The 23,690-nt window shown below is 32.4% G+C and overlaps 1 protein-coding gene across 2 annotated transcripts in view; it reads right to left on the bottom strand.

The window, feature by feature from the left end:
• LOC118194618 (alpha-tocopherol transfer protein-like) overlaps positions 1 to 23,354 on the bottom strand; it is a 49,988-nt gene extending 26,634 nt beyond the window's left edge. Inside the window, exons 1-2 of one of the 2 annotated variants that reach the window (XM_035365798.2) lie at positions 23,185 to 23,347; positions 2,951 to 3,193 (exon numbers count right to left, since the gene is read on the bottom strand). In XM_035365798.2, coding sequence (XP_035221689.2) covers positions 2,951 to 3,193; positions 23,185 to 23,311 — 370 coding nt within the window. In that variant the 5' untranslated portion in view covers positions 23,312 to 23,347. Of the gene's footprint in view, positions 1 to 2,950; positions 3,194 to 23,184 lie in introns of both variants that reach the window. The other variant, XM_085826187.1, reaches the window with a different exon arrangement.
• Positions 23,355 to 23,690: the final 336 nt, after the last annotated feature.

The raw sequence follows: 23,690 nt of genomic DNA, 5'->3' as shown, positions 1-23,690 counted from the left end.
TTTTCAATTTTTAATAAAGATATTTCCCGGTTTTATGTATTTTTGCCTTTCAGCGAAGTGAGAACTAGATTAATTCAATGAGAAACCTACGTGTAATGAAATTCGAGGAAATAAGTTTAAATGCAATGCAGCAAATTAATATTCCGTACAAGGAAGTCATGTTGATACCACATCAGATATTTTAGGACTCTAGTTTGCTTGATTTTTAAGCTGAATGATTTAAATAAAAATGTATTTAATTGACGATAAACGTTACTCTTTATATTACTTTCATTCGCATATTCAAAAGATAGGTAATGGCCCCATGTTAGTCTAAAGCTATATTAATCTAGTATGCTATAAAAAATGTTTCGCTATTCCACCTTGGTCATTTTTATTCATAATATCCACTGTTTAAACCGTACTAAACTTTAACGATCCTGTTTAAATGACAGTTAAAATTGAATCCTTTCAAATTTTTACAACTTTTTTTATTATTGTTTAGATTCACTCAGGTTTGAAATTTAAGTAAAGAAAATTAATTTCAAGAAGGAATATTTACGATAACTTCCGAGAAATGTACAATTTTCTGAATTATTTCTGTATTAGTTGTGGACAATTTATTATTATTCTGTATTAGTTGTGGACAATTTATTATTATTTCTGTATTAGTTGTGGACAATTTGGAAATGTTTCTTTCATTTATGGTTTCTGATTCTGACCTATTCAGAATTTATGTTAACGAAAAAAACATTTTTCACCGGAAAATTAGTTGCGGATATAAATTCTATATGTATTTTTTTCCCTTTAAGGAAAATTTAAAGTATTTAATTTTCTATAAAGCGTTAAACACTGATCACTCAATAATAATATCTGATGAGAAAATTGTATGCTAAGATTTGGAACCTGTGGGACGATCTTGAACGTAGAAAAACAAAGCTGCAAACTTTAGACGTGCCTAATGGTATGCGCTTCTGAACGTGCCTCATCAATGAAACCACTCATTTTTCATCAACTGGTAAAACAGTGAGAAATCAATCATGTACAAATTGCTATACAGCGATTGGTTTCAAAATGTTTTTGAAATTATTGCAAAAGAGTATAACCATTTTTTGGAAATAATTTACCGATTAAATATTTCAAAATTCATAATGGGTGTTGCAATTTTTTGCAAAATTGGCATATCCATTAAAAACATAAACATTACTAAGTACTGAGGGCAGAAAAAATTATAAATACATTGTAAAGTGTAAAGTGTGTTACTTGAAAATGGATGTAAAGAATAATATTGTTAACCAAAAACAATAAAGAATTGTTAACCAAAAACTTTATGAATATGGAAATTTGAAGGGAATTCCATTTCAGTAAATGAAAGTATTTTTGCATAAATTTGAAAACAAAATACAGTTGTAAAAATATACCAGTGACTAAGAGTGAATCTTTGGAACTTTGGGGTTATACTGTTGTTCAACAGGTAATTCTAAAGGTCATAGGTCATAGGTCTTCGCTTATTTAATAGGTATAGGACCCTGAAGTCTTTACCTATCTACTGTCCTTAGTAGGTATCCTAAAAGGGAAAAATAAATCCAGATGTTGGAATAAACCTGTGCACTTGAAGTCCTGAATGACATCCAATGTGGCAGTATGTAACAGTGGCATAACTTGGGCAAAATAGCGATTTAACCTGTCCGAAGCATAACTTTCACAATTAAAAGCAATTTAGCACATCTGTAGCAAAAAAACTTTCGCATAACTTTCTCCTCGTAGGCGCTACGGCTGTAGCGTCCTCCTTCCTCCGTGTCTTGAAGCTAACAGAATATCAGGTAATTTTAGCCTACTCTTACCAGTTCCTTATTTAATCCCTTTCTGGGCAATGCGGTGAGGAATAAAGATAGTTTCTCCCGAAGAGGCTTATCTGAAGGGAAAGTAACTGAATCATTTCTGAACATAAATTGTATTCTCCTTACTACATGATACGTGCTTGAGAAATTACTAGAATTTGACTCATAAATGTGGTATATCTATTTATCTGATCTGATTACTCCATTAAATTGCTTCTAGTTTGTTTCCTAATTTCCACTTTCAGCCAATCATTTCTAGATATGGTACGCCAAGAGCAATGTAAAACTAATGAAGAATTAACGTAGTATCTTATTGATTTTTATTTAACGGAAGTAAATATTTTTGCAATATATAATGTGGTTTTCTTGACAGCAATGTGCACACAAATAATATTAAACGGACGCTGTTTGAAATCCGTCAGTATAGTTTCTTGAATATTGGTTGTATCCCCCAAAACGCGCATTAATTTTAGAGTTAGAAAATAAGTTAAATTAGGCAAATAATTAGACCATGAAAAACTATATTAGGCTGAAACTTCTCGAACAACCCTGACGCAAACGTTTGAAAACTTTGCTCACAGCAATTAAACTTTGTCTCGTGGCAGGGATTTCTAGTGTTAATTCCCCTTGAGCACAATAGAAATAACGAACTTTTTTTTATTTTCGTTTTCGACAGAACACGTGTTTCTGGTTTTTGAAGTTATTAGCAATTTCCAAGCGGTACTATTCTGCTTTGATTCAAATTCATGCTAGGATTGCCCATCTTTATTGCCTAAAACGAAGTGTTTTCAGAGAGGTAGGTTCTTTTAATGGCAGAAATGATGCCATTAGAGGAGATAGCTCTACAAATAGCAATTTTCCAAACAAAACACTACAGATACGATATTAGCACCAAATTGTCATGAAGAAACTGTCTTTTAGCTGGCACATACTAGCGCCACGTCTCACTTCATTTAATTCGTGTGATTTACAAGCTTCTACTCCACACTATGTTCATTATAAACTTTCTTATAAAATTAAAATATGTAATAAGAGCTATTTTTATTCAAAAGGAAATAACAGTGACTATGAAAATATTGTATATAGGAATAGTAAAAATTGTTTTTTAAAATTATTTGTTTTAATCTTACCCATTCTAGCCCAGAAAATTGTGGGTCCAAAGGAAGGATGCTTCGGCAAAGTAATTAGCATGTTCATGTCCAAAGTCGCTTTCATTTCCGATGGCAAAAAATCCGTGTATATCTTGGAATATTTGTTCTTGACTTCATAATACTTTAAGATCCTTTTGAGGGCTCTCTGCACATCAAATTTTGACACCCGGAGAAATCTAATCAAAAAATCGTCTTCCATCAAGGGAATCAAATCAGGAACTTCTGAAAACAAAAGGAGAGCAAACTCCTTTCTCACTATGAAAATATTTTAGTGAAAATGTCAAGGAAACAAAAAGAACATCTTGCAAGTATTTAAAAGCTAAATCCTTTCTTTTAAAAATCATTCTGAAACTATCACGTATTGTGAAATTCCGTGAAATTTTCAAAATGTTTGTAAAATTTTAATGATCAGTTAGAAACTAAGGAATTTTGCGGAAAAAGAAAGGATTAATCTTATAAATGCACGGTTTCCTGTACGAAATTTGACCACAAAGATTTAAGAAGTGCGTATAGAACGTCTGAGAATCACTTTTGAGAAAGAATGTGTTGCTTACTTATCAACTTACTTATCAATCACTTTTGAGAAAGAATGTGTCTGAGAATCACTTTTGAGAAAGAATGTGTTGCTTTTGAGAAAGAATGTGTTGCTTACACAGTTTCAGGCGGCTGATACACAGAAACAGACACAAGACAAAATGTACTGTACAATCTTCACTTTTATTTAACCAATTCTGATAATGCGAAAGTTACTACAACATAGCAAGTCATACCACTTGGCTGTCACAAGAACGAAGTTCTATTCACCACTAGAAGCTTCGCTGCCAGCCTTCGTCTGGCTTTTAAATGTACCGGAAAAATGGCTGAAGGGAACACCAAACGTTAAATTTAAAAACTGCGTACAATTTTACTCTGCAGAACAACTTCATAAAAAAAGTTATTACGTATAACAAAATTACAATGAAATAAGCAATATCCTTTAATACAAATATTAATTATCCTAATAAATAAATTAACCAACTTCCTTTTGCAAAATCTTAAAAACTCAAATGGTATAAAGGAGGTTAAGAACTTTGCTTCCTAAAAAAGTCAATAAGGTTACAAACATGAAAGAATAAAAAAAATAAAAAATTCTGAAAAGCAAAGTATAATTAATGATATTTTATCTTATATTTTCAAGAGAAAAAAATTACAATGAAATAAGCTATATCTCTTAATACAAATATTAATTATCCTAATAAAAAAATTAACCAACTGTCCGTTGAAGAAAAAAAAAATCATGCAAAACTTTTCAATATATTACAAACAGTGAAATGAACAATAAATAACATATAAGAATACAAAAAACAAAAAATTCTGAAAAGCAAAGTATAATTAATGATATTTTATCTTATATTGTTGCCAAACCCATATTTCTAAAAGAATGAAACTATTCAAAATGATGTGATTTCATCAAAAATCTACCAACAACAGTAAGAAAGGAAAATTGTTGCCAAAATCACATTTTTAAAGATGTGAGAAGTGTACTCGAAAGCTTCATTTAAAAAAATTTTTAAAAATACAAAATATTATAATTTTTTCAAAATTCTTTTTGTAAAAGCAATCGCAAGGATGAAAGTTTAACGTGTCCAAAAATCAAAGAAAAATAAACAGTACATTTTTAAAAGTAAACTTTTTAGAAATAGAAACTTTTTAGAAAAAATCCGGTTGAAAAGGTGTTAAGCTCCCTTTGTTAAATAAATTCGTATTTAATCGATTTATTGAAACACGAAATTTATTTTAAGTTCGTAAAATAGCTAAGTGCCTACGTTTCATGACGACGTGAAAATGGAGTGTGTAGAGTAAAGTCTCGATTTCCTATAGCCCATTATGTCTCAAAATGACGCGATTTCGTAACAAAACATAAAATTAAAATTAAAAACATTCTAATTCGAATTTCGAAAACATCGCTTCGAGGTGCACTGGCTCTTGTCTAGATGCACCTGTGTACAAAATTTAAGCTCGGCGCAAAACGAAAGACACACACACACAGGACAGACTCTTTCTTTTATTATATGTAGAGAAGAAGACTAGTTTTGTTGACACATGCAACAAGTAGAAACGAGAAACATTTCAAAACGATAAATCACAGAGTAATTACCTCACACTTCCGGTTGCGAGCGGACTGCTGCTTCAGTCATCGAATAAATAAATCAAATGAGCGTAGATTTTAAAAACTCGTAATACTCACATCACAAGAAAAAAATGTTTCAAATCTAACTTTTTTTTTAAATAATTTCGACACACACTTCGATTTGTAACCTCAAAATAAGGCACTGACATTCGTAAAAACGAATTCGAAACGAACTTCACTTCTTATTATTAATAGAATAAGAAGTGAAGAATTTTATCAATAGAATTTTAAAACTTATAGCTTTCTCTCTTTGTTACGAAAATTCGTTGGCTGTAATGTTTTTATTTGTTAATAAAATTAGCAAAAAATGCACCACCTTTCTAGTAATAAACTAATAATATCCATGCTCCCCCTCTTAAACCTTCCAGCGGGCGCGCCTTCTGCACCAACAAGAACGGTCGCGCGTATTTCTTAGATACGCTATTATAAAAAATACATTTTCCAGAGCAAAAATATTAAAATTAGTTTGTAAATAGTTAAATGTTAATAAGCACAATTAAGTTAAACAATATTAACTTTAAATTAAGGAAAATAAAATAAGTATAAAGCAAAAAAAACAGTATAAAATGGACTAAAGACTTATCAAACTACCTTGAAAGTAAAACAAAATTAAACTGCCAATATTTCAGCTGAACTTTTATATTTTTAATCAGTAAGTAAAAAAACATATTAAATATTACATAACAAATCAATTTCATAGTCACTTTATTGCATCGGTGCAGTCTGAACAAATATGTTTACAGTGCTCTAGACAAATATAAATTTCGGAAGAATTATCATCATTATTTCCCTCTTCAGAATTGCCCTCTGCACTTATCTCCGATTTTGAATCATCTTTTTCTGAAATTCGTTCTTCTTCATCTGTAATGCTTTCATCTAAAATAATGTCCTCATCGTCCTCACTGTCACATAAAAGCATATTTCTTATAATCTCAAGATCCTTCGGATAATTCATGTTGAGCATTTTACTTTTATTCGCCATAACTGAAAAGAAAAGAACAAAAATATCATACATGGTCGCGCGTATGTGACGGATACAGTGCTTCTATTTTATCATTAAAAGTAATTATGCACACAAATTATACAAAATGATAAGATTTAGATGCAAAAGAATAAAGATTTTCTATAATAAAAAAGGAAATTAGATATAGAAAAAACTTACTTCAACGGTCGTGCGTATTTCTGGAATACAAATAGTAAATCTGCAGACTCGCATTAACCCCTCGAAATCCAGCAGACGACTGAAAGAAGGGCGAACGAAGAGGAGAGAATAGCCAAGAACACGCGGTCATAGCGCCTTCTGGTCTACGAAAAAAATGCGAAATTAAAATCTAGTGTATATCACACATACGCGCGCCCGCTGGAAGGTAAAAAAAAACAAAGCAGTCATTTTCTGATATTAAACTTTACTTCCTATAATTATGAAACGTGATCCGTTATCTGATCTCTGTAGCAATTATTCGATTATTAATCTGTTATGTATCTGAAATTTAATCCGCTTAATGTACACATTCGTCTACTGTGATCCGAAATGTAATCTGTTTAACATAACCATGCCTTGGTATAAACGGTTTTTGCTGCACAAATCTTTGTCTTTGTCTTTTGAATGGTTAGGAGGCAATTAGCAGCCTCTGCTGCTTTAACCTCCGCTTTTGAAAAAGATGCCGTTAGGCGTTGGTATATATAATTGAAAAAATGGGCGTGTAACGCCGCGCCTACTAGGCGAAGCTGAAGCAAATACAAAGGTATGTAGAGTGAAAAAGCATCTGGGAGCTGTTCGAGCTGTGACAAAAGATATAACTAGCTGAAAAGTATGCTTAATAAAGCATTTGAAAAAATAAACATTAAGTAATTTAAATTAAGTATGCTTATGAAACAGGTTCAGAATGAAATGGATCGTAATTATACTGGTGGGAGTGGCTCAAATGAGGAATAAGTCAACAGTAACATATTTCTGGTGAATTTCTCTGGTGAGTTCTTCTGGTGAGTTTCTTCTGGTGAGTTCTCGTACGAGAAATGTTAAAGTCATATAAATTAACAGTATTCACAAACAGTTCACACTGTACAAAGTTCTGGAATAAACACACTTTTTAAGAAACACTTATAATTTTAAAAGACACAATATTTCAGCATAAGTCACAGTTTAGAAGGCGGGATGGTGAAACACACATAATTAATTCAGTTTGTGTGTCCCTAACAAAGTCTTTTTATAGGAACACTAATAAAATATAAAATTCTTGAAAATAATGATATAAAGTAATAATCCACTGAGCTTTTTTAAGTCCTAAATAAGTTGAAAAAAAAAAAAAAAAAAAGTCTCTAGTGGGGAAATATTGCACAAATCAATCTCTTCTGTTTGGTCACCCTCCCTGCTTCGCCTTATTACCAGCCAATCAAAGTTTACTTTCCGCTTCATTCATTGCCTAAGAAGACATAAGCTGTACAAAGTTGTGTAAATCTCCATGGATAAACTTTCTGCGTAGCGCGTAAATCAACGCATGAAGCAGCAACGATAAACAGTTACAAGTCCAGCGTATTTTTCCGGAATCTCGGCCAAGGTCATCAATCTACTTGGTGAAACGTTCGCATCTCTCTATCATTTAAATATCGTCTACGAAATTGATTATTTTATCACAAAGTATTTTTATGAAGTATAGGAATATCAATAATGAATAACGCCTGTATATCAATAACACTGAATTATCGCGCAAACGCGATGCGCGATGTTATCAGCTCCGTTGAAGTACTGCCGATAATCGGCTTGTGACTTTAGTTCTTTCTTAACGTAATATGAAGTAAAAAGGCGATTATCAATTATTATCTAAGCTGAGTCAAAGCGTGTCCAGTGAATATGTGCTCGGCATTACGTATATTTTCTGCATCGCTAAATAACAGTGAAATAAATCGTCAAATTTATTTCCGGCTCCAGTACGTCTAAAAATGTCATCAAGTATAGAAATTATCATCTCTTTCAAAAAAGGTCAAATATCAAAACTGTGCTACCTATTTCTTCGTTTATTTGCTCTGTAATTTTGAACATTTAAATTTCCTTAATTATTGGTTTTAATTTTTGACAAGATTTATTTATATTGTAGCAATGTTTTTTTCCATATTAAATTAAACAATTTGTTACTTTTTAACAAAAATGTTAATGGAGACAAGACGTAAATCTGCTGCAATATCTCAAAGAAATTTGCTAAAATTGTGCCTGACTTTTTAGTCCAAAGGGATTTGAATCCCGAAGGACTATTAGTTTCGTTTTGGCATTTTGCGTCGGACTCATAAATGTCAGTTCACTTTTCAAACTGTTGCCACAAAATGTTAGAGTCCTGCATTATATTTGAAGAAATTAAATAATGAAAAATCTGCATAAATGTATGTATATTTCTCGTATTGTGATAAAACAACGGTACATAGAGTCATCGAATTTTGAATAACGTAATCCTCCAACGAATATGAGCATGTGGAAGACAAAATTTGAAATTTGAAATTTGTTTTATGATCGATTTCCTATTTTTTAAAACTTTGACGAATTTTTGATTAACAAACTCAAGGATTTCAAAGCGAGCAATGGCAACGTTGTGCAGAAAAAACATTTTTATCTCCAGCGCGTGAGTCTCTGTATCGGAAATTCTAAAGATAGGCTCGTTTTAAAACTATTTTGCGATATTGCTGTTGCACTGGATCTTATGGTTTAAGTGCGAGGAACATGAAATTTAATAAAGAAAGGTAACACACAAAATGTTAAAAAACGCCCCTTTGGACGTAATTTAAAATCTGAAACATTTCAGATTTTTTTTTTTTTTTTTTTTTTTTTTTTTTTTTTTTTTTTTTCCTCGCAAAAGTTAGTTTACATATCCAATTTTGACGGATCAAAAACATTTTCCGATTGACGAGAAAAAAGAAAGAAAATATAGTACCAAAACTTGATTTTGATTTCGAAAAACCAATTTTTGAAAGATAAACGTAGTAGCAAAGATTTTTCTCAAACAAAATAATTGGCTTTATTTTCTAATTATTTGAAAGGATAAATGTTAACATTCTATATTCGCGATTGTGTTGAAGTAGATAACTGGAATCCTTTAATAGATAAATTTCTCACATATTTTCCAGTTTAGAATGTTTTACCATTCATGATTCTGTTTCAATAACTTGTAATAAATTTAATATTTATCAATACTTCTACTAAACATTAAAACTAGGCTCTGCATTGAAATTGATTGACCAAATTTTAAGCTAGAAAGCAACGCCGTATGTTGCTAGCTGTTCAGAATATCACTTCTCTTCAAAATTGGATTTCCTTAGTCAGGAAAATATTTTCATCCTCAAGTTCTCCTGAAGTATGACAAAGCAGAAGTATCACAAGCAAAGTTTACCATTCCTAGACCCCAAGAAAGTGGGGGCCCTAAGCAATAGCTTGTGTAGCTTATACGTAAATCCTGAACTGTATATCCTACTCCAGGGGTTATTTGCCTCGAAATCGGATCTGGAGAAATGTTCAACCACCACAGTTGAGACATCCAAATTCACAGTATCTCGCCTGCCTTCATTCTCACAAAATCAAACTTCACCTATAAAAATGACAATATTTCAAACTCTTAGGCTTAGACAGTTCTATATTACCGAGCTATTGCAGGTGCAACGTTGCCGGTTCCTTAAATTAAGCCTAAGGGCACATGACATAATGAATTCAGGAAATGGAAAACATCTCGGATGAGAAAACGGAGAAAGGAAAAGTGAGAGGGGTACCAAAAGGAAAAAGGCCAAAGGCATTTAGCAGGTGAACGGAACTTGACAAGATGAAGAAAATCCGAAATGATCCTTGACAATTCAGACTGTTTCAAACTCTTATGACTTATGACTTACTTTTTTCTGGTCATTAACTACTAAAGAGTTTTTGCCAGTAGATCGCATTAAAGTGCACTAGGCAAAGATATTTTCAAATAAATGGTACTAGGGAAGTACCAACACCCGTGGGCGAAGAAAATTCAGCTGCGTGAGCAGGCATATCTTAATACTTACGAAAGTAGGCGTTTCATCATAAAAATTGTGCAGTGGTAAGCAATGGCATTAAATTGAAGCATGTAGGCAGGTTCAGTGAGTTGTACGGCAAATGCAGGTGGTGAGCTCAATATAGCTAGTAAGAGTGCAGGATAAGCAATAGTGAGACATCATGAAAATGGCGCGAAGACAGTTTGAAGCTGTGAATGGCATAGTTTCAAACTCACTGTTCGGTTACTGAGCAATAACTTTCCTGTTATTATTGATACTGGTAGCTAAATTAACGTAATTTCTCAGAATATTTTATGCTCTATTGATAATTTTAGAATTATTGAAATTTAAACTTCATAAAAGGTAATTGTGACCATTTGCAGGTCTTGCTGTAACTAAACTAGTTACGTTGTCCTGCAAAGTTGGAAGAATAAGTAGAAATGTCATATTTTTATGTTGTTAATTCACTTTTAAGTTATTTATTGTTGTCTTCGTCTTTTTTTTTTCCTTGTTGGGATTCGCTAACCTCAAAATGAGTGGTTGCGCGTCTACACTGACGGCTCTATGTTAGAGACAGAGCGCGATGCTGGAGCAGGTATCAAAAGAGAAATTTACGTTTCTACTTACCAATGGACTACTTCTTCCTTTGATGGGGAAATCGAAGCCATTGCTGTGGCTGTTCAATAACTGTCGATTCGTAGCCACTCTTTTGTAAAGGCAGTCATAGTGTCAGATTCCAGAAGTGCACTTCAAACCTTACTTAATAATCAAAATACTTCCTAAAGAATCTTAAGAATGTAGGTCTTTGCTTAAGGCAATGGCAAACAGATTTCTTTCCAATGGATTCCAGCCCCCTGCGGAATTAGGGGTAGCGAAAAAGCTGTTACTGTGGCTAAGAAAGGAACTTTGATAATGTAACATATTAATCGACCGCTTTCTTTTCATACGACTAAATAGTTCGTTAACCTGACTCTTAAGGAAATTTTGTTTTTAACAGGATATGATTTCAATGTCCTGTGGATAAGAGATGGAGGATTTTCGGGAAAGAGACAACTTTCTTTCCCAGTTTTCCAGCGGTAGCTCTATTTACACGTCTGACTGGATATGACTGTTTGCAAGACCACTTCTATAGAATTGAAGTGGTAAATTCCCCAAACTTTGTTTCGTGTGACGCGCATGTTCACAAAGCCTACAGACCGTTTCTTCTACGTTTGCTCCGATTGGTTAAAACAGGAAGCGTAGGGTTTCAGAATCTTATGCTTGGCGACTTTTGCTTCATCGCATTTACTATTTACATATCAGTCTCGTGTACCGAAAAGTGTGCGAAAGCCAACGGGGAAACCGCAGCTCAGCAATAACGAAGAAGGAAGAATTTCTCCGACTTGTAGATCGCCGGTCCTATTCCTGCTCGTGACTTTTACGACCTCTGCCCTGCACGGATTTATTTTTATCCTCACTTTATTGAATGACTTTGTCATTATTGATCATTTCGCCTTCGGGTGCGGTGTTAAAAATTTAAAAACCTTTATTTTTTATATTTTTATTAATGCTAATTTTTCTTATTTTTATTTACTGCTTTGTACTCTTTGCAGTAGGTACCATTAGCAAGATTACGATCCAAGATCCCGGAAAGCGTTTCAATAGAAATAGCGCATAATGGAATAAAAATATAATTTTAGTTATACTTACTCATAATTTAGGTAAAAAGAATGGATATCCGACGCCCTTAAATGTTTATTGAATGTTTTAATTTGGCTTATTTTTTAATTTTCCTTTATTTGTATAAATTAACGAGCTATGGAAATTTACACAATAGATTCTTTCTAACAGAAATGACGAAACATTACATATGCCATTTCCATGTAAACACTTTTTCTTTCAAAACAATTATCGTACTTTTAACAGTTTAAATTCAAATACAAATAAACTATTAATAAGATCAGTAGGTTATTTAAAATACATTCCACACAATTCTCCTTAGCTTTTATTCATAAAATAAAATATTATCGAACGGAATAAACTCTGTTTCTCCTTGCTGTACTGAAAGGCGACAAGTTTTGTTTGGCATTAATTACCACGCCTACAAGACGATAACTCGCCATTCCAAATATGACCGACAAGCAGATGTTTCATCCAATGAGAGCAGACCGTAGGGGAAATGGTCTGTAGGCTTTGTAAAAATGCGTGTGACACCAATCAATCTATGATTTTTGAACATTTAAATAATTGTATTGTACTTTCTCGACATGAGGACATTGTTAAAAAGTACTGGAAAGCTTTCTCAGTCTTAATATCTGAACTAACTGCAATATATTATGGTCTATTGTACATCTCAAAGCTCTGGCACAAGAAGCTCATACTGTATAATGCGCTGAAATTGTTAGAAGCTTTTTCCGACTCTCAAAATGCTGTAATAGTGGATGTTCTGAAGAAACATATAAACGAGTCGTGGATATGAAATCCTGCACTGCTAGGTTCCCAGACATGCGGGAATAAAGGGAAAGAAGCTGGCAGATGTCACAGTGAAATCTGCTATTGAACTGTCCAGTCGCCTCATCCCTTTTATAGATATATGTTATGTCATCGAAGAAAAGATCCGGAAAAATGGCAGCAACTTTGGGACGTTCAGCTTCACAAGTTGAGAAGTGTAAAGCATAGAATTGAGCATTAGTATTTCAATAGAAATCGTAAGGAGCAAGTTCTTTTGGCTCGCCTCACGATTGGTCACCATAGAGTGACACATAACTGCCTACTGAAAGCTGAGAATGAGCCTATTTATTTGAATTGTCTATCTGTTCGTCATATTTTAATTGAGTGACCAAGTTTTAATAATCTTCATCAGAAATATTTTAATAGCTGTGACTTACCTCTCGACCGTTTAATCAAAAGAGAGGCCAATTGTAATTTATTTTATTACCTGATGTAATCTGATTTGAAGATTGTGTATTGTATTTTAATGTTTAACACTTGTGTGCTTTTAGCTTGTTTTTATATGACTCCATCCTCTGGATTTGGAACATTTGTCCATGTTCCTGTTCTGTTTATCAATAATTTGTTTTGAATACATCAAATTAGAAATCTAATTTGATGTATCAGTTATCTAATACATCAAATTAGATCATACTACCTCACATTTGGCTCGTTATAATCATCTTTGGTTTTGCGCCAATAATCTGACTCACTCACTCTTATGCTGTATAACAGAATTTGGAAGGAACATAGTTTTCTTGAAGCATGGTGAAAGGTCATTGTTATTCCTATAGCTAAACATGGGAAAAAACCCTAAGGACCGCCCTATTGCTTTTAGAAGTTGCCTTTGCAAAGTCCTGGAAAAAATGGTTTACTCCAGTTTAGTTCATTATTTAGAGAAAAATGACCATCTGTCTCCTTCCCAAAGTGGTTTCAGGAAAAGTAAGTCAACTACTGACAATATGCTTCGATTGGAGGCGTCAGTACGAAATGCGTTTCTTAAGCGCAACCACCTGATTTCCATCTTCATTGACATGGTAAAAACTGAAGATCGTTCTTTGCGATATGGTATTCTACACGACCTGTATAACTGCAACTTCAGAAGAAATTTACCTGTTTTCGTACAGAGCTTATTAAAAGGTCGGCCATTTCAAGAAGTTAAACTGCTCGCTCTGGTGTCTTTATTCAAGAAGAGGGTGTGCCACAAGGCTGTGTGCTGAGTGTTAGACTATTTAATTTGCAGATGAACACCTTTTGTAAAACATTTCTCTTTCAGTTAGAGGTTCTTTATATGTTGATGATCTACAAATAAGCTGGCAAGGTAAAGATATGCGCTATAGGGAAAGACAACTTTTCACATGTTTTATATTTGAAGAAGAAATGTCATTGAAGACTTTAAACCTCTTGAAAGTACTGTCGAACTTATCCTGGGGAGCCGATTGGTGATCAATGCTGTGATTGTATAGAACCCTCGTACGGTCTAAACTATATTATGGGGGCAGATGTGTATGGGTCTGATCGTTCAACAGTCGTATCAAACCTTGACCCACTACAGTATTAGGATCTTAGGATTTCTTCAGGAGCATTTCGAACATCTCCTCTGCACAGCTTGTATGCAGAGTGCTTTGAACGATCACTTCAATTAAGGCCCGAGCAATTGTTTCCATATTACTATTTTAATATAATGTCTCAGCCCGAACATCCTGTTCGATCTCTTATACTAGATAATTCAAATAATCTCCTTTTCCAAGTACGGCCTTCTTGCATACCTATTTTCATTAACAGATCTCGCTCAATGTTCGAAAAATATGACATGTCTGGGATAAATGTCCACAGAAAAACTTTCTCAAATTTCTCTTTAAGAATTAAAATTTTTAAAGTATTCAATGAATTAAAGAAAAGCAATACTAGCGAATATATGTACGAGCAGATGTTTTTAAATCGCAGAAATGAGTACAAAACCTATCTTCCTATATATACAAATGGATCAAAAGCTGGTGGTCATGTTGGGGCAGCTTTTGTGATTGAACACTATATTGAAAGTTTCAGATTGCGTAAGGTTTGTTCTGTTCTCACTTCTGAATTGGCTGTTAGTTACAGTGCTCTCTCTCCTTTAATTCAAAGCAATGCTATAAAAGATGCATTTTATTAGGTCAGTCCATAAATTCGTGGGCATTTTTTGTTTGGTAAATTTTTAAGTAATATAAAAAACACAATTTAACATTTTAATCAATTACATATTTTCCTCCATTATCTACAATGTCTCGCCATCTTACAGGCAGTTTTTTTATGCCATTGCTGTAGAAAGACTCTGGTTTTGATGCAAAAAACTTGAAAGCTCATTGTGTACATCCTGTTTATAATTTAATTTTTTTCCCAGTAAAAAACCCAGCGACCGAGCGGTAAAGTCGCTGAGCACTGGTAGTTCGGTCCGAGGTTCGAATCCCGCGAACGGGCTGGCTGCATGGGCGTTTTCGTGGTTTTCCCCATGTGTAACGTGTATACAGGCCAGTTACCCTTAGAAAGTCCTCCACGAAGGCATCCCTCCCCTTAGGCAGATAGTCCTAGTGTGCTTTGCCATAATTAAATACACCAAACACCAAACACCCCAGTAAAAAACATTTTAAGGCATGAAATAAGTGAAAATCACTTAAGGCAATATCTGGGGAGTAAGCAGGATGTGGCAAAAGCTCCCAATTAAATTCACTAATTTTTGCAAAGTTGTTCGAGCCGTGTGCGGTCTAGCGTTATCATGATGAAACAACACTTTCTTGATATTCACCAATCGTGAGAGTTTTCTGAGTTTAGATAGCAAAGTTTTTCACTATAAACTTTTAAATGAATCGTTTGATTTGGTTCTAACAGCTCAAAACATCCTGAACGGGTTTCATCATCAATGCTGCTTTTTCCATCTTAAAATTTTTTAAACCATTTCTGGGCAGTCTTTACACTAATAGTGTGTTCACCATGTACACTATTCATTCTTATCGCTGCAAACCTGGCAGAACCACACGAAAATAAAAAATATAGCACAGCACGTTTGTACTGATTATCTATATTCATTTTCTATGGGTACTAAAATGCGTTCGATATTTACGAAAGTTGATGATGAACTGAGTAATACGTTGGTCAAACGATGACAAGTTTTAACAGGTTCAAAATTGTATTGTTTTAGTAAATGCGTCATAGTGAATTCCACGCATTCTCTTAATGCGCACGAACTTATGGACTGACCACAGACTTATTTCGTACTCTAAGTTCGTTGGAAAGTTGTTCTAAAGATAACAATTCATACGTTTTAGAAGTCCTGAATTTGAACTTAAGAAGTGAAGGATATGATATTCTTTACTGCTGGGTACCCTGACGTGTTGAAATAAAAGGAAACGAATTGGCAGATATTGCAGCAAAGAATGACGTCAAAGTATCCAGTACAGCTGTTCCGTCTTCCCATATAAGATCGGATATTAAATTGAGAATTTTAAATAAATAGAACACTGGAAACTCTGGGTCATTCAGCTTAATAATAAGTTAAGAAGCGTAAAACCGAGAATCGAAAATTGGGTGACTAATAAAAGCTGGAGGGAGGAAGTTTTGATAATTCGTTTAAGAATCGATCATACCCAAGTCACTCATAAGTAACATCACAGAGTGAGCCATTTTGTCTTAACTGTCATAAGGTTTTGTCCGTATGCCATTTTTTATCAGACTATCCGTTTTTGAAGTCTTCAATTGAAGCATTTAAACACGTGTGACTTGCCTCTTCACTATATAATCGGAAAAGAGGTTAATATTAATTTATTTGAATACCTGAAAGAAATAGGTCTTTACTACGTAATTTGATTAAGACACAATAACACGTCGAATAAATACTAATTCAGAAGTAAAACAACAAAAATCAGCGTTATATTTTCACAATTTTCACAGGACTAGTTTCGATGGTTTTACCGAACCACCATCCTCAGCGCAAAACCGCAAATGAACAAGATAGGAAATAATGATTAGATAAGATAAGAAAGCCTGGATATGAATAAGCAAGTGGCGCCATCTGTTGATGAAATCAGAACTAAAACATAATTTCTTTAAAGGCCGAAGGCGAAGATGGATTGGAATTAGGATCGTTAACTAGAACAGAAAGATTTTTTTGAATGTGAAATGCTTCTAGAAAATCCAATTCTCCAATGAAAGATGTTTTTTGAATAATTTTGGCAGCAGAAAAACTGAAAGTGTGATTTTCGGACCAACAATGTTGAGCAACAGAAGACTTCTGTGTTTCCTTTTTTCTAACATATGCCTCATGTTTCTTGACGCCAAATTTTAACGCTTTCTTAGTTTGGCCAATATAAATTAAACCACACTGGCAAGGAATCCTATAAATACCCCAGGAATTCATATCTGGAATGGGGTCCTTGAGTATGGAACTCGGAATTTATTGATGGAAGAATACACAACCCGAAAGTTAGTCCTGTGAAAATTGTGAAAATATAACGCTGATTTTTCTTGTTTGACTTCTGAATTAGTACTTAATTTTACTACTTCGTATTCTAATGTCTCATCTTTTCAGATTTCACTCTTACTTTTAAATGTGAAATCCCTATGTGAATTTTATATCCAAGCTTCATCTCAACATTCATCATCCTAATTTTCATTGATTTTAAAGTCTACTTTTGCTTTTATGTCTGTGCTTGGCACTGGCTTTATCATGGGTATAACTTGTGTCTGGCACATCATAACCCTATAAATTCTGCGCCACAAAATTTCACTACCACCAAACAGCAGTGCCGATAGTACGCGACCATGCCATGGTCACATTCTGGCACCTACTGATAGGAGTTTCTACTTCTTGAACGAAGCATAACACGACCTTTATACAAATAGCCAACGTTCAAACGCGATTTCCAAACCAGGAACGCATTACGCAGTTTTTTTCATTTATGCACAATGTAGATGGCTTTATTCATATTTGGTGTGGATGAAGGAGCTAAAATGCTGATTATTGACATACCTCAGAATGTAATACCTTTCATGAAAATTTGACGTTTGTTGTTACATGCCGCCGAATTAGTATAGCAAATTTAATGTGGAGCAGTGCGGTTTGGATGCTCGAAGAGCTGTTCCTATGTAAAATGCGCGATTTTAGCATGGGACTTGTTCATTAAATCAGAGTAGTGAAAACAATTTAACTTGTTATTTCACTGTATGACAATGAATATAAAATAATTATATGTTTAGGGAAAAGTGCTACGGGAAGCTACAAAATATATACTTAAGACACTGCTTTATTCATTTAAACTGCAACCAATTCTTATTATTTTAATGGGAGATTGGAACCCAAAATTCTTCAAAAAATGGTGATTTCCGATTTTTTAATTTTCAAATACCATTCTTTAATCTCTATGAAAATTAGAACTGTAAAAAATCTAGTTTTAATTTGTCATCGAATGCTTTGATAAATGAGGATTTTTACATAAAAATGCGTTTTTCTCCAAACGTGATTTTTTTTATACTCGATGACCTTTTCTCAGAAACTACTACTCACAGGTATCTAAAATTTTTATGGTTTATTTATTAGGTTTCCTAATATTTATTAAAATGAGCTTTATGTGATAATTTTTGTTTTGTTTTGTTTTGTTTTGTGTGTGTGTGTGTGTGAGAGAGAGAGAGAGAAGTAATATACTATGCCTAACATACTATGCCTACATACTATGCCTTTTACTATGCCTAACAAAATATTTTGTAAATTACTCCAAAATGTTTCAAAAGCTCTTTTTAGGCTACTTTAATTAATCAAATAGGTATACTTTAATTACACAAAAAAAAGTTCAAGCGTGTATCTACAGCAGATTTTGAGAAAAGGTACATCGAAAATGGCCAATTTAACATCGTCGGTATAGAGGTTTCTGACACCTCTTTAAATAAACAAATGTGCCAGGAAATTGTATATAGAAAATCAGCAGCTTTGAAACAATCTTTTCTCTTACACTTGTTTCATTCTTTATGAATTACTTACCCTTTATTTAGTATTAAACGTTCTTTCTTTTTATTTCTTGAATTAACTTTATGCTTCCTTGTTTCTGTTATTTTTTAACGTCTTGACTATCTTTGATTATGAAATATTCTTTAGACGTAACAACCTTGCTTTTTAGGATTCATCGTCTTTGTTTTTCTCCGAATTTTACTTTCTTTTGATTGTCCTTAGTGTGATTAACCGAAAAGAAATGTGGCTCGTATTTTATTCCTAATTTATATATTATTTAATAAATCGTCCTCATATAATATATTTCCTGCCAGGAAAGTCTTTTATTCAGCTAGCTTAATTTGATTCAACAAGACTGTCATTATTTTGAGACAGAAAATATGAGGAAATACATAGTCATATTTTAGTATCGTACTCCTTTAACTTCATGGCATAAAAGGTTTATTGGTTAATGATTTCTGTTAGAAGGAAGATTTCTAGAATTGAGAAAATCTCGATTGCATTTATATGTTTCAAAGCTAGATATGCACCAGCTATTACAAACTTTGTAATCTTGAGTAATCTATTCAGCACCTTTCAGTCTAGACAGATCACGTGAAAGATACACTTCATCGGGTGGGCTCCAACTGGGCGAATGAAAATCCTCCCCACCTGTCCTTCTTAGCATAATAATTTAAATTTATTTACAATTTATACGTCAGTGATCCAAACGCATAGTAATGTTGTTATAATAGATTTCATGCTAAGCTTTTTTTTTTTAATTTAACTATTAATTTCTGCAAACATTTACATGATTGCTTTAATTAACGAAAAATATTTCTAGCACACTTTAACACAGTTTGATATGGAATAATTTTTTGCACTCTATTAAATTTTCCAGTCTAGTTCAGACATCTTGACTATTATTGATGTAATTTATTAAAAATATAATTTGTATGCTTTATAATTATTTAATTTATGATACTATTATCATAAATGAAAGATTTTTGAAATGCTAATATGTATGTTTACCAATACCTTTTATTTTCTTTGTTAGCTCTCGCATTTATTACTGTTATTCAAGTAATTAGCCTGCTTGTTAGATATTTTTTACTTGTTCTTGTGATATGTAATTCTATTTATTTATTTTTATTTTCCTCTTGGCTACAATTGGCTTCGAAAAGTTAAATTGTAACCCTGTAGGCAGCAGGAAGGAAGAAATTTTGATTGGCGCAGTTGGACTATAGCTCGACCGGGGGGGGGGATTTTCATTAGCGCAGTTGGAGTACATCCGTCCAACTGAGCGAATCAAAATTTCTTTCCCCCGTTGCCTACAGGATTACAATTTAACTTTTCGAAGCCAATTGTTGCCAAGAGGAAAATAAAAATAAAGAAATAGAATTAATTACATATCAACAATCAGAAGAACAAGTAAAGAATATCTAACAAGCAGGCTAATTACTTGAATAATAATAATAAATGCGAGAGCTAACAAAGAAAATAAAAAGTATTGGTAAACATACATATCACCATTACAAACATCTTTCATTAACTACAATATTATAGCAAAGAGTATTATAATAATATCATAAATTAAATAATTATAAAGCATACCAATTATATTTTTTATAAATTATATCAATAATAGCCAAGATGTCTGAAATAGACTGGAAAATTTAATATAGTTCTTTGGCGTGCAAAAGATTATTCCGAATCAAAGTGTGTTAAAGTGGTAGAAATAATTTTCGTTAATTAAAGTAATCATGTAAATGTTTGCAGTAATTAATAGTTAAATTTAAAAAATGCTTAGCATGAAATCTATTATAACAACGTTACTATGCGTTTGGAACACTGACGTATAAATTGTAAATAAATTAAAATTATTATGCTAAGAAAATTTTTCTAAAATTTATTTAGAAGAAAAGAATTAGATAAACATACTGCAAATTAATGTAATCAATCAGGCCTCTCAGTAAATAAAAGTTTATTTTTTAAACCAAAATCTAAAAATTGGGATATAAAAGTTTGTGATACTTGGAAATATCTGAACACATAATTAATTAGACACGTACAATTAAATTAATAACAAGCTAATTAACACTAGCATTAAGCTTAATTTCATTCAAGTAATCAAAATATCTAAAACAAGTAATCGAACTGAAGCTTTATTGCTATTTTACGTAGATTTGCGTATAAAATAAATATTTGCACTTGTGAAACAAGTGAATAATGTACTGATAGTCAACAGGAATTAAAATAGAGTGGTTAAAAATTTAACTACTTGTCAGAAGGTATGCAAACTTACCATAGCAGCAAAAATTGAATGATTATAGAAAACTCATAAAGTTTAGCGCTACAGTGTGAAAAGAAAATTCTGAAATAAACATGTTAAAAAAATTTAGATGGAGAAATAATCCTTAATTTGTTGGTATCCATATAAACTCTATGCTTTTGGAAAAGGTTACATATAATTTGAACCGAGGTATCAATTATCGAATCCGAGTTAACTTCTTTCCTTATTTTTTCTTATTAGAGGGATTTGTAAAAAGGTATGCTAAGATGAAAATTTTTGCGATATTTTTAAAGAATAAATTTAAAACATATTTTTGATTCATGAACTGAAATTTTTACGATGCATTTTTACACAATAAATAAGTACAAAAAAAGAAAGGTTAGGTTATTTAATTACGGCAAAGCCGCGAGGGCTATCTGCCTAAGGGGAGGGATGCCTTCGTGGAGAACAGGGAAACTGGCTCGTATACACCTTACAGTTGGGGAAAGCCACAAAAACACCCATGCAGTCAGCCTGTTCGCGGGATTCGAACCTCGGATCGAACTACCAGTGTTCAGCGACTTTACCGCTCGGCCGCGAGTGGGCACACACACGCAAAAAAAAGCTGGGAGATCTCTGGGATTAGAAACTCGGGTCGACCTACCAATGTTTAGTGATTTTTCCGCTTGATCATAAGACCTTTTGAAATTAGGCTGAAAAATATATTAAAGAAAATAGAAGATACAGCTCACGTAAGAACAAAACTGGGCTGAATTAGAGATTTACAATTTGGTGAATGAGTTAAACTTAATCTTTATGCCATTATGAAATATTAGGAATGCAGCATAAAAGCAGTACTGAAGAAGGCAATGGCAACATAAATCATTGTAATCTAAATGTATAACATTATCAATATATGCTATTAATTTCAATACTGCTGAAAAAATTATAACTGAATTCTATTATAAATCAGGTTAGAAATATTATTAGGTGATTTAGTGACCATCTTTGTTAACAAATAATTAATTTTACAAATAATTCAGCCTGAAACTAGGTTAGAAAATGAGTTTCATGCTGAAAATTAAGCTTTACCAAGATGTTAGAAATATCTTCTCTTAACTAGAGTTATGATGCAAAAATTTATAAGAATTATCATTTAAATATAAATTGGCATAAATACAATACAAAATATATAAATTCTGCATACATAAAAACTTGAATACAGTGCAATAATATGTGAAAAAGGGATGGATTAAAAGGGAACTGAAAATCCCAAGACATGAATATAAGGGAGATCGATTATTTATTTATTTATTTATTTATTGGGGTTAATTATGAAAATTATTAAATGTGTATTACAAATTAAATGTATGCCAAAGTACATCAGATAAAGTAACTGGAAAACAGAATAAATATTTAAACGTTTCTAGTATTAAAATATGGACTTTATAAGAAAGTTAAATAACCTTAAAATAACTTCAATGACTAAAAATGGAAAGCTTAATACGTCAATTTAGAACCACTTAAGAAATCAAATTTTTAGATTTAATAAAGAAAATTGTTTAAATTAAATTAGAACTTTTTACCTAAAATGGTAAATTTGAAAGTTAAAACCATTTTGCTATCTAAGAAGATTTGTTAATATTTATCTAGGCAAGAAACTTATTTAAGGTGCTCTACAAATCCGATATTCTATAGGTTGATTATGTATCAGTTTTGTGTATGTCATTAATTTATCAATTTCATTATTCAAATCAGCGAATAAAATCTACAAGTTGAAAAGTTTTTAATTCTTACAGAGAATAAAAAAGATCTGGCTCACCATTCTTTTAAGCATCATAAAACTTTATAATGAGTGTAAAATAAATTCATTTTTATTTTACAGCTCAATTTATATTCAATAATAGCAATGGCTAATAGCGCAAACACAGTCTGTATCGTAATGAGTACAACCGACGTTCTGCTAACAGACATTCTGTAAGACAGAAGAGTTTCTGTCATACAGAGGCCTTTGAACTATATTGATGTTTTGCATCAGAAATTAACACCCCCATTAAATTACACTGTGGAAGAATTAGTGAAAAAATAAATATTTTGAAATAATTTGCTTAAAAGTACTTTTAACATTTGCACCGAGTTTTCAAGACTGAAGTAATCAAAACAGGTGAAGTGGACTTCTGGTTCGTACAAAATACTTACATATATACTAAAATAAAATCTAAGATAAAACATTTTCAACTATCACAAAATACAATTAATTTATAACTTATATAAAATTAGGTTCAATTCAGCATTTTTAAGCTATAAATTATTTTTTAACGCTCAGGACCGGACAAGTCCTAAAAATTTAGACTTACTTTCAATAAGTCGTTTGAGCTCTATTAATGTCTCTTTTTTAACTTCAGGCGTTTCTCCAAGTTCTATCCTAGCCTTTATTTCTAATTCTGCTTTAAAACCTGTAAAAATGGAAGAATGTAATTCCATCTTGCTTCTTGAAATGTTCGAAACTTTCCAACAAACTATCTGAAATTATATCCTTCTTCCTTATCAACGTCATTCAAGGTCTTTTAATGCTATTGGGCTTATCACTTTAAATTTATTTTAAATTTTGTACTGTAACAATGAAACATTATTCAGTTTTTTTTATTTCGTTGAAATCAAACTCCAATGCGATTAAACTATTCAAACTCTTATCATTCGGACGTCCTCGAAAAACTAGTTTTCTGAAAAGGCCTTCATTCACACTGACGAGTTAACTGCCTCTTATAATATCAGCAAGAACTCTAAGTTAAATGTAAAATTTTCGATAAACACGAATAATTTAAATTAGAAATTACCACCCTCATTGAGAAACAGGGTTTTA

This window comes from Stegodyphus dumicola, chromosome 11, assembly GCF_044657685.1.
Source record: "Stegodyphus dumicola isolate Sdum_Otavi_A_Nest chromosome 11, ASM4465768v1".
Lineage (NCBI taxonomy): Eukaryota > Metazoa > Arthropoda > Arachnida > Araneae > Eresidae > Stegodyphus > Stegodyphus dumicola.
Note: the sequence above shows the minus strand (reverse complement) of the source record. Positions and strands in the feature narration are given on the sequence as shown.